This window comes from Nuphar pumila, chromosome 1, assembly GCF_984573655.1.
Source record: "Nuphar pumila chromosome 1, dmNupPumi1.hap1.1, whole genome shotgun sequence".
Lineage (NCBI taxonomy): Eukaryota > Viridiplantae > Streptophyta > Magnoliopsida > Nymphaeales > Nymphaeaceae > Nuphar > Nuphar pumila.
In genome coordinates, this window is record NC_143249.1 from 131,374,548 (window position 1) to 131,386,532 (window position 11,985).

At 37.4% G+C, this 11,985-nt stretch overlaps 1 protein-coding gene across 1 annotated transcript; it reads left to right on the forward strand.

Moving 5' to 3' along the window:
• Positions 1-634: 634 nt before the first annotated feature.
• LOC149849164 (protein ROOT INITIATION DEFECTIVE 3-like) lies at positions 635-11,563 on the forward strand. The gene is made up of 3 exons (XM_090007458.1): positions 635-836; positions 10,450-10,788; positions 10,896-11,563. Exons 1-3 carry the CDS (start codon positions 635-637, stop codon positions 11,561-11,563), a joined length of 1,209 nt encoding a protein of 402 aa, XP_089863584.1.
• Positions 11,564-11,985: the final 422 nt, after the last annotated feature.

Genomic DNA, 11,985 nt, shown 5'->3' on the forward strand with positions numbered 1-11,985 from the left:
GCCTTTTACAGGTTTTAACTTAGATTTTTTTTTTTTTTTTAGAGAAATCAAGAACCTTCAATCTGATGACACTAAGCTAAAAGACTAAGCACACGAATGAAAAGAGAGCTTGTGGAATTTAAACAACAAACAGAGATACAACGTATTTAAATAAAATATTAAAAAAATAAAATTCTGATAACAAATAACACAGGAGATCTGCTATTCTTATTGATATAGGGCATTGGAATGAGAGGTTCGGTCCATGAAAAGGACGAACCATCTCATCCAATTCATCTGATTGTAAAAGCCCTCCCATTGTCTCTTTTGAAATCGTTTGTAATGCTAAATTTTAGACTGCTAATGGCCCTTCTCGACACTACCTTTTCTTCCAGCCGACGACAACAAGATCTGCATTAATAGATCTGAACAAAGGGAGGAAATGATATAGACTTACCTTGGGGTCTCCTGGCCGATTGAATCCGTAAATGAGGATCCCAGGGATTGGTCCCTTTCCGTCTGGCTCCTGGTAGATTGTCACTGCAGGCTGGGCGTTCTTATACTGTTCATTGTAACTTTGTTGGAGGAAAATGGCAGAAAGAACAGATGAGGGGTTAAAGCAGTTTTGTCTGATGGGCAGGGAGGAAAGGAGGCGATGAGGGAAGCTCCAGAGATGAAAGAGGGTTCAACGATCTGCAATGGGCTCGCTGGAAAGGGGGGTCGAATCTTCAGAGGGGAGCAGAGGGTTTCTGCAAAGAGGACCTCCACAAGTCTTCTCCTGCTAGCCAAGAGGGGACTCCCTGAAGAAGAGGGCGCTGAGGGGTTAGGGAAAGAAATCAAAGGGGCGATGCTGGAGAGTTAGGGGAAAAAGAGAAAGAGTCCTCTTTTCGGGTGGCTTCAGCCCTCTTTTTAAAAAAGAGGTTTCGCCCTTTCAGCCCAAAGCTCGGGCTCCTTCGTGATAAGTTTTAAAAACTGATTTTTGAAACATTTCAAAAATTGTCGCCATTTGGGAGGGGCGGCTCCTTTCTTCCAGCAGATTTTTGAAACTTAGGAAAAATGGTGTCTTGGGTTGGGTTTCACGGTGGCTCCATCTTGGGGCTGAAAAGTAATAAAGTTAAAAAAAAAATGAATTTTGTTGTGGTGGTGCCACCTCTTTTGAGAAAACAAAATTTTGCCTTTCTTGGCAAGAAGCCTTAGTGGGGTGCCACCTACGTGGGCCCACTAAGTATTTTATAAAAATTTAAATCAAAATAAAAGGATTTTATAAATCGGTGCCACTTTCGAGTGGGCACTATTTTGGAAATAAGGGAAATTTTGAGAATTTGAGTGTGACACCACCTCGAGGCAGGTCCCCCGTCCTTTATTTGAAATAAGAGCCAAATGAGATATTTTGGAATTTTCACAATAATAGGCTAGTTTTGGAAAACACGAAGCCAAATTTGTCTTTATTTGAAAAGTTTGAAAGAAAATGGCTCTTCGGGGCGAAATTTTGAAAGAAGTAGGGAAATTCTGAGTCTTTTTGTAAAAATTTGAAATAGGATCTTATGAATTTTGAAATTGTGTCCCCCTCTATCCAACTGGCGAAATTCTGAAATGTCAAAATCATCCAGATTGTTTTCTTGAGAAAAACTTTTCGTAATTCAGGGTCCTGGGGGTAAAATGGGAAGAATTGATAATTTTAAAAACCTAGGGTTTTGAAATCAATTTTGAAAAGTTTTAAAATCAAATCTGGATTGACAATTTCGGAAAATCAGGAGTTCTGGATCTCAAAATGATATGTTGTGCAGTGAAATGATATGAAATGCTCGTGCAATGCTATGCAAAAGACATGTTCTACAAAGTTGCCATTCTGAACTTGAATTTGAAAATTTTGACTTTTGGTTAAGCATGAGATTTTGAGAATTTGCAATTTGAGGGTGTCTTTGAGTCTAAATGGAGAAGTCTTGAGACTCGAGAATGGAATTTAGGACTCTCTGCAAGGTTCCATCTTGGAAAATGACCATTTTGCCCTTCCTTGGTTCTGGAGAACCGAAATGTGATGCTTGGTGGAAATGTCAAGAAGGTGAGTGAAAATTTGGGGTGTTTACAGCACTGTTATAAGTTACGTCTCCTATGACAAATGTTTCTAACTGTCTCATCATAATGTGAGATGTTTGTTATTGTCACTTGACTAGTCCTTGCATGTATGACATAATGCACATACTTGTCCACTTGTACTTGTGTGCAGTTCACGATGACACATCCACTTGCATAGCACAGCCTATTGTTAGCACTTTATGTTCTGTGATGCATACCTTACTATTCGATATGAACTGTGACATGAATAGTCGTAGTTAATCACTCATGCTTTGCCTACTTGCACTGATTCATGCTAGTTGCAGTCCTTCGTAGATCCATGTGTAGTTTATACTTGTTCATGCTGTATTTGCTCAAGTAATGTAAGATTAGCCTGCTATGTATGTTTTGAATAGCTTGCTTTCAAATTCCACACTTTGGTATTGTGGTTTGGTTTGTCTCACCAGCTCGAAAGAGTACTGACCCCGTTTTATGGGGATGCAGGTTTTACTTAGGCATGCGATGGAGCTCGGTGTGCGGCAGTGGACTCTGAACCCACACTTCAGAACCTCGCCTGTTGGACCCTGGCAGTTTGGTTTTGTATAAGAGAATAAGTTGTAAATTTGTAAAATGATTAATAAGAGTTGTTTCATATACTATTGTTCCACTTTCGTAGCGGCCACCCAGAGTTTTCCGCTTGTTTCTTTCTCCTTTTGGTTTCTTCCGCGTTTGCGTCTTGGTTTTAAAGGAAAAAAAAAGAGTTTACTCAAAAATCCAAAGGATTTTCAAGTCGGGAAATTTTGGGGCGCTACAGTTTTGGTATCAGAGTCAAGGCCATAGTCTTGCTATCAATGGCATTTTGGTCATTTGACCTCAATTTCGAAATTCTAAGCCCTAATTTTCATATTTTTTATCATGTCATATCATATTTGAGTTAATTTATCCTTATTTGTATTTCAAAAGTTGTATTTCACAAAATATCTTTCTGAAAACCCTGATTTCAAGGCCATAGTCTTGCTATCAGGGATATGTTGGTCATTTTGACCCCAATTTCAAATTTTCAAATCTTATTTCCATTATTTATTCAATTTTATTTCCTATTTTATTAAGTTTATATCAGGGAATCATAGAAAAGGCTTATGTCTAGCAAAATCCAGCAATTTTCAGATATTATTGGATAAATCTAGAAAAGCCAACATATTTTCATTAACCAGTTTTTCTAGTTTTGCAGGGACATTGAAGACTTTAATTTCAGTCATTTAAATTCAATTAGTGATGTAAATTAAATGTAATATTTGGAATAAGATTTACATTTTCTACTTAGATTAGGATTTGCATTGCATATAGTTTTAAACTTTGATATATAACTGCAATGTATGCCCAATTCATGCATATTTTTACCAATTCACTATGGTCTACACGAATGACACGTGCACTTGCTCTTATGGAGTTGACAAACTTGGTGGAATTTGTATTTATGGCCATAGTCATAATACGAATGATACCCAAATTTGTGATCTTCATATTAGCCACATTCAGCCTACACTCTTAGGCTAACTTCAAAATGCACTGCATTTCTCAAAAATACAAAAAGGATTTTCTCAATTCCTCAAAATCAAGTCTTTCAAATCCATATTCATTCATTTCATTCATTTGCAAATTCCAATTTCAATTCAAAGAAATCAATTTCTTCAAAATTTCCTAAGTCTTATTCAAAAATCGATTTTCTCAAAATATTGATTTGCCAATGATATTTCAAGTATTTCCCAAGTTCCAAATTCGATTTTCTAAGTTATATTTTCAATTTCAAAATTTGAATTCAAAGCAATCAAGTTTTCCAAAGCTATTTCACATTTCTTAAAATCGATTTTCACAAAAACCTCTAGATTCTTCAGAAATCGATTTTCACTTTCTCAAATACAGTATCTCAATCATGATGCACGATTTTCAAAGAGTTTATTTTCCAAAAATTTCCAAGTATTCCAATATTCAAAGCAAACATCATTTTTTCAAATATGCATTTTTAGAAATTCATAGCACATGCCTGATTCTTTGTGCATTTAGTAAATAGAATGTGATTTATACAAGTTGAGCAAAGCTAAGCACACAATTGATCCTTGGTTCAATTACCCCTGGTAAAGGCGCCAGGAACGGTTGAACCTCGTACCGACAGGCGAGTCCCATTCTTCGGAATTATCCCGCATTTTAAAACGGAGGTGAGTTATTTTCAAAAACTTTTTCAAAGGTCAGTTTGACTCGCAAAAAGTAAAAATTTTGCGATGATAACAGGTTTGGCGACCGTGATGGGACCTGTCTTCGCCTAATCAATTGTGTGCTTAACTTAGTTCAAATTGTCAAAATCGTATTCCATGGAATGTCAGCTTTTATTTCATGATATCATGTGAACCTAGGAGCCTAGACTCAAACCCAGCGGACATGAATTGCATATAGATTAAGTATGGTTTGGTAGGACCATATTGAGGAGGAAATTTTCATGCTCACATAGACTTAGGTCTAATACAACCCTCCTCAATCTAGGAATTGTATGAAAACAATGTTTGCTTCTTTAAAATTTTTAAAATCTCTATCTCTTTAGGTTTTAGAGCCTTCTGATTTGCTTGCATGTGCTCATGTTTTCAAAAACCACCCCACCTATATCTACCCGGTCTTCACGTTGCTGGGCTTTCTTCCAGAACCATAGTTCGGGACAAAGCCTCACAACTGGGCCACCTATTTGGGTGAAAACCCCCCTGCCATGTACCAAGGGCCATAGTCCAACGTATATCGGCAGGTGCTCAAGGATGTTGGAAAACTTGAACCTAGAACCGGAGAAATTGATTTTATGCCACGTGCATCAAGCCTTGGCTTGAGTATATAGGCATAGCATGATTGGACACAGATGATCTGAACCTTAGAGTTAGGATTAAGATCCTATAACTATTTCAAAACTTGGGCATATAGAGTCAGCTTTTAGGAAGTGATGTATGTGCATACTTGTTTGTGCAGGATGTAATTGAATGTGTTATAGTCATTTCCTTGTTATTTTCCATATTTTCCCAATTTTCCAAAATACTGGACGGTTTTTCAGAAATCCCCAATCCATTTCCATATATTGTCCATGTTTTAAACCTTGGACGATTTTTCAAATACTTCATTTTCCATTTTATGAAGTATTTCTTCATATTTCATCAAACCCTGGACGATTTTCCAAATTTCCCTTAAATTCCTTCAAAACTCCAGGTGATTTTTCATCCTTTCTTTCTTCTGGATCTCGAATTCCCTGCTTTATTTTTATCCTGCCTGCATTTTTTTCAAAATCCTCATATTTCCCCAAGTCTTATTCTAATTTTCTATGTCTTCCAGTCTGATGGCATCCAGTCAGCTTAATTCAGTCTTCCCTAAGGGTCACATCTCCTACGAGGTGCGATAAAGTCTTTCCGAGCATCGATTCCTCAACACCGGATCCTTCTTTCCCCGGTGGTACTATTCATGGTCCAAGAACTTCTCTCGTATGTTTCTGGACCACTTGGACGATTGTGGGTTAGAACTGGCGCCCGCAGTGGGAAAGCAGACAGTCAACGGCAATTTGATCCATGCACTAGCAGAACGGTGGAATCCGAGCACTTCTACTTTCTGCTTCCCATGGGGAGAAATGATGTTGCCGATAGATGAATTTTCAGAGATTATGGGATTACCCGAGCCAGCCGGTCAGCCTGAAGATCCGTTGGAAAAACAATTCTTAATCAATGTCAAGGGACTGGACCCTAAAGATGCTTTAGCTCGCATGACAGGACGCAAGTCCTGGCCCTTGATCGAAGATGATAGAAATGAATATGTGAGCTTGATTGAGATCTATTGACAATATAGAACATTTGCGGAGGTCAGCTCCTTGTCTCGAACAGCTCGAGAAAGAATTCAGCATGCGATGGTCTTATGCACTGTGGGATTAGCTCTCTTTTCAGATGGACAAAATTACATGGATATCAGGATAGTTCAACTTCTACGAAGGTGGGGAAGTCGACAGACGCCTCTCCATAGCCATGGCCGCACTCGCTTTTCTATACCGAGGGTTGACCCGTTTCACACTCGAAGAATTAATTCTAGTTGAAGGGTGCACCTATGCATTGCAATCTTGGTTCCTCCGACATGTGCCAGCCCGAGCCAGTTCATTCAGATACAATGGTGAAAAGCTTCTGCCAGTTGCGCGATACCGATTCTTGATCGATAACTGGTTGATATTTTGAAATGATCTTTTTAAAACAATTATTTTCAATAAAACTTTGGAAAATCGTCAACCAAAAGTATAAAAACCGACTTTCCACAAAGTGGTAAGTACGGGTCGAATCCTCAGGGTACGGGAAGTAATCAGAGTATTTCTTAAACTTTAATTTATTAGTTACAAATATCAATATACAATTACACAACTAATTAAATTACAATAAAAACAACTTGAAATAGCACTCCAGTCTTCAGTTGCACGCCAGGGGGTATTTTGGTCTTTTCACCAATTAAACGATATTTGCACTTGAACAAAGAATCCTGGACAAAATGAAGATGCTTTTCAATCTAAAATGCAGAAAAATAAAAAGCTAGTCTTCTATTCTAACAATGAAAACGATAAATAAAACTAAGTCTAATTTTACGAAATTAATAAAACAAATACTAATTATCAGACAATAATTAAATAAAATACTAAACTAATTCTAAAATTAGTTAAATTAATTCTACTAATGCTGTATCATGATTATGCAGCTCCTAAAATACAGAAACTACTGAAAACAGGTCTAAAATGCCGAAACTAAGGAAATTACGAAAATGCCCCTAACTAGTGTAAAATAGATTTCTGATAGACTGTCAGAAAACCACTGTTTGACAGGGCAAACAAGGTCCGATTTTCCCAAAACTTGTTCTGTTCTGTAACTAACAGATTAAATAATCTGACAATTTTTACAGAATGAAAAAACAATATCTGGAACTCCAGATATAAGCGTTTCAAAACTGGGAAAAATCAAGATATCGAAAGTCCTGTAATTTAAAAACCAGAAAAAGTGGTTTTCGCAAAACACTTATAAATCAGACCAAACCAACTCAGATCGAGCTGAAATTTGGTCTGCAGTTAGCTAACACGTTGATAAAGTGAATAGAAAAAGAATTTTCTAAAAACTCGGAATTTTTGCACATGAAATTACGACAGTGCGATGCAGCAAAAATCAGTCTTTTCTTTCAATGCACTATTCACTTTATGAATCTATTTAAACACTATAAAATGCAAATCAAACCTAATGCAATCTAAATGACACTGAATGACAGTGTATATGCAGATGAGTATTACAATTATGCTAAATGCATGACGAACGAAATACGATAAGCAAATTATGACTAAAGCTACGTTAACTAACGATGCAAATGCAACTATGCTACTCAAGGAAATACAATCCGAACTACTATGTTAAATAATAACTAACTACAAGTAAAACAATCACAAAACATAGCTCACACACACGAAACAAGTACAATATACGCACACCCACTTCTACACTATAACTACATCAAATAACTAAACTAATTAGTCTAAAAAGAAAAAAATAAAGTACACTTAAATGAAATTAGTCTACTAAAGAACAAAGGCTGCGGGTTTAGGATAAGGTTAGGGTTAGGTTTTGTGAACACCCCAAATTTTTCAAAATCTTTTAAATATTCCCTTTTTGCCCCTAAATTCATCTTTGAGCAAATGAAGCATTTTAAATCTAAATTCCAGTTCATTTCTCAAGCTTTATTGAAATTAAATTCATTTTACATGTTTAAATTGATTTCGGATCTGGATCCATTGTCTAGATCCAAATATAAATCTCATTATCCAAATTTTAAAATAAAATTACAGAAAATACCAAAAATAGCTCGGACAATCCATCCGACATCCATTTGGATCCATCACGTATATTTATCGATTCGAGTTTCAAAAACTCGAACATTTTCTCAAAACTCGGGACCAAACCCATTCTGCTAGAAAAATTTCCACGAAATGGTCTGAAATTCTTAGAAAAATACTTTTTGTGAGTATTTCTCAGAAAAATACAAAAAAATTAGTGTTTAATCTTTGTTTTCGCGTAAAAAACTTAATTTTTGTTCCAAAAATACAAAATGGAAAAGCGATACAAAAATCCAAGAAAATTGAGGAAAGCAAATGGTTTTAAAACTTGGAAAAATTGAAGTCTGCTGAAAACCTCTCTTAAAACCTCTTTTTGAAAAACCAAAAGCCACTTTTTAGAAAAAGCCTGCAAAGGGAACCTCTATTGGGAAATTTGAAAATCTTTCTTAACAACCATCTCCCACGCATTCCTCCCTTTTACTCCTACCCTCCATCTTCAACAATTTCTCCTCCGGACAGCCTTCCATCTTCAACAAACAGCCCAGCGACTCTCTTTAAAGGAGAGGCATCCCAGCCTCTGAAAGGAGGGGGGAAAGAAAAAAAGAAAAGAACGACATCCAATTTTCCATTGAGGTTTTCCTTTGAAAGATCCATCATTTCTTTGATCGAGTTTCCCTCTCCGCCCTTCTTCAAGGTTCCTGCAAAAACCAGTCCTTCGTAGAATCACGGTAAGCTCTTTTCCCTTTTGATTCTCTCTCTAGATCTAAGTGCTCTTGCCCATTTGCCCCTTTAAGCACCCTCGGTAGCATCTGATTTGCTTATAGCAAATCACCCTACCTGTGTGCAATATAAACTGGAACGATAGTGTTCCAACATCTTGATTTCATGTTTATCATTTCCCGTTTCCATCTTGATTATCATTGATTTTCGAATTCTCTGTTCTTATTTTGATCATCTGTTCATATTCCAATCTCATATCTCTTTTAGTTTTGATTTGCATTTTTATCTTTATTTTTCCTTTTCTATTTTTTTTTTTTTTATCTATGACGTTCCCTCTCATAAATGCATTCACATTTCATTTTCTTGAGCGTTTATATGCTTCGATCCATTACAAGTATTATCTCCCTTGGTACGCTTGAGCCAATTGAAAGATCGTTGAACACTAGCATTTCATGATCCTTCATGTCCGTTGTAAAACACTGTGTTCAGTTGATCCCCATCACCCAGGTGTTTTGATCTATTCTATGAAGTGGGTATTGATGAGTTCTACACGATCAAGTCCACTCCATTGTTATTATTATTTTTTTTGGGTTCATGATGTTGGAGTCATAAATTCTGTTTCAATACTTTGGAAGCATGTTGGTATGTTGTTGAATCCAGGCAATGTTCTTACAAAGAGAAGGGAAGATAGTAAAAGAAAAAGCTAATTTGTTTTCTTCTAGTTGGTGATTAATTGATATTTTGATGGTTTGTTGCTTTTACTTTCCTTTTGAAAGATGTGGTTCTTTGGGAATCATCAGAGTTTGTTTGTTAGAAGTGAAGGTGAGAATGATGGTCAAGAATGGGACTTTGCAGTGGTATGATGATACCTTTGGTTTCTGACTTGTGCAATCAAAGCAGAGCCCATGTAATGAGGGTTGCTAAAAAAAAAAGGGTAAGAAATGATTGAAAAGTTGTATGCTCTTCTATTGATCTGTCATGTGGTGAGAAGTATTAAACATGAATCTTTGTATTTGATACTCTCTGCCAGGCTTTTGATGTGTAAGTTAAGTTTCCAATTCCTAATACAACCTTTGCTACACATTTCCTGATAGATTGGCTTTGTTCATCACAAGAGATGTGACCTGTGCATTACTTGATCTTCATTCTAGGCCCAACATTTGCAATGGTTTTCTTTTCATTGATTAAATGTATATACCTGTGCTCTGTAGCACAATATTTTGTTCTCTATGCACAACACTGTGCACAACACCTGTTGCACTTTTGCATCCATACCTAGTTGTGCCTGTACATTTCTTTTCTTTTACATAGCACCTATTTACTTTTACTGTTATTTTCCACTTGTTTTAGATAAAAATTGGAACAACAAGCCACCCACCATGTTGTCGTAACCTTCAGCATCCACTTACCTACTGTCAAAATTCTTCCACTGCTGCAAATTGCACTATTCACAATCCCCCTCACAGCACTTCAGGGCACCCTCTCAGTTACTTCACCAACTCCATCCCCATTGGCTGCTGTCATAAATGCAGTACACCTGCAGCCATCTCCTCACCATCACCAGCCCCTGTGGCTTTTCCTATGCACAACCAACATCATCTCCACTCTCAGCATATGTGATCTCCATTTCACAATTGTGCACATCCACATCCATTGCACCCACTGTTACCCTACTGCTGCACCAACATCTCCTGCATATACATCATTCACTCCATCTTCCCCATGGACAACATTTTCAACTCCACCTTCTCACAACATGTCACAACCAACCACCACATGGATGGCCTGTATTAAAGTTTGAGGACGTTTCCTTGAGTGTCAAGCAGAAATTAAGAGTTTTGTTGAGCCAATCAAGCCTCTTTCTTCTAATAACGATGGGACATATGTCATTGGTGGAGGGTCTTCTGAAGCCATTTACCTATGGGAGGTCGCAAGTGGTAGACTTCTTAGAAAGTGGGCTGCTCATTATAAAGAAGTTACTTGCTTGATTTTTGCTGATGATGAATCATTTATTATTTCTGGTTCTGAAGATGGATCAGTGAAAGTTTGGTTCTTGTTTAGGATATTTGATTATAGTGGTCAGCTGCGACAGGATCACCCATATGAGCATAGGTTTCATGGACATTCTTTGCCAGTTACTGATGTAGTCTGTGGTTATGGTGGTTGTAATGCAATAGTTATGTCTTCTTCAGAAGATTGTACTTGCAAGGTCAGGTCTAGAGTTTGCCATTGGGGGTTCTATTGAAAACCATTTCTTTCCCTGCTAAAATAGCAGCAGTTGCGCTGGATCCTAAGGAATATGTGTTTTATGCTGCTTGCAGTGATGCAAACATATATATTGCTGCACTTAAGTCTGGAAACAGCTCTGGTGGCTCTTATGGGAGGGATATCATTGGTGCATTATCCGATCATAGTGAAGCTGTCACATGCTTGGCATTGAGCACGGATGGAGTTACCTTAGTTTCTGGATCAAAGGATAGAACAATTCAAATTTGGCACCCCATAACTAGACAGGTTCTTCGCATTATTAAAGGCTCTGTTAGCAACATCCTAGTAATCAAACAGCCAAGTGCATTGAGCAGTACTTTGGCTCCCAAGCGCAGAGCTTTGCCGCCACTATTGCAGAGATATGTAACTGCTGAGGTGGGATATCCTGATGGCAGCTATGAAACTGGTCCTGTGGTTTCACTACAGCATCAATATATTGAGTCATTAGATAGCCGGCTCTTCACTACTCTTCATGTGCTAAAGAATCAAATTAAAGAATTTGAGAAACATGATTCGTTAGCCAAAGTTCAAAGAGATCTGGAAAAGCTAAAGTCAGACTATAGCAGATCCCGGCAAATGATCAAGAGTTGGAAAAACATGTATGAAGATTTGCACTGTTTCTGTATAGATGAGTTGATGGATGCTGATCAAGCGAGATACAATGACTACTGAAAGGTCTGTTCTGCAAAAGATGGACAGATCTTAAGCCATTTGCCATTCCACAATTTTGCTGGTAGTAACAGCCCCACTTCAACTTCCAGTTATCACCTGTTGCATCAACCTCTCATTACTCACCTTTCTAAAGCACAATCACCTTTAGCATCTGCCCTTTTCCCTATCTCTTGTGTATATCACCTTAGCCATACCTTTTTCATTCATCATCCTACAACAAATACCCTTCACCTAATCAGCACTATTCTTCACTGCATTCTACCAGGTCACTATGCCTTCTCCACGATATTGTTTGTTATACTTCCATTATACATATTGTCTACATAGCTTCTTTGTTTTCACTGTTATAAACTCATATCGTACACACTATGGCACCATCACATACTGCCCCATTGCACAGTATCTCTGTGGCCTCCACTTTC

Coding starts and splice junctions, on each gene's coding strand:
- LOC149849164 (XM_090007458.1), top strand. CDS start 635: ATGAGGGAAGCTCCAGAGATGAAAGAGGGTTCAACGATCTGCAATGGG. Junction 837..10,449: donor CAAAGGGGCGATGCTGGAGA/GTTAGGGGAAAA, acceptor AGTGTCAAGCAG/AAATTAAGAGTTTTGTTGAG. Junction 10,789..10,895: donor AGTCTGTGGTTATGGTGGTT/GTAATGCAATAG, acceptor CTGCTAAAATAG/CAGCAGTTGCGCTGGATCCT.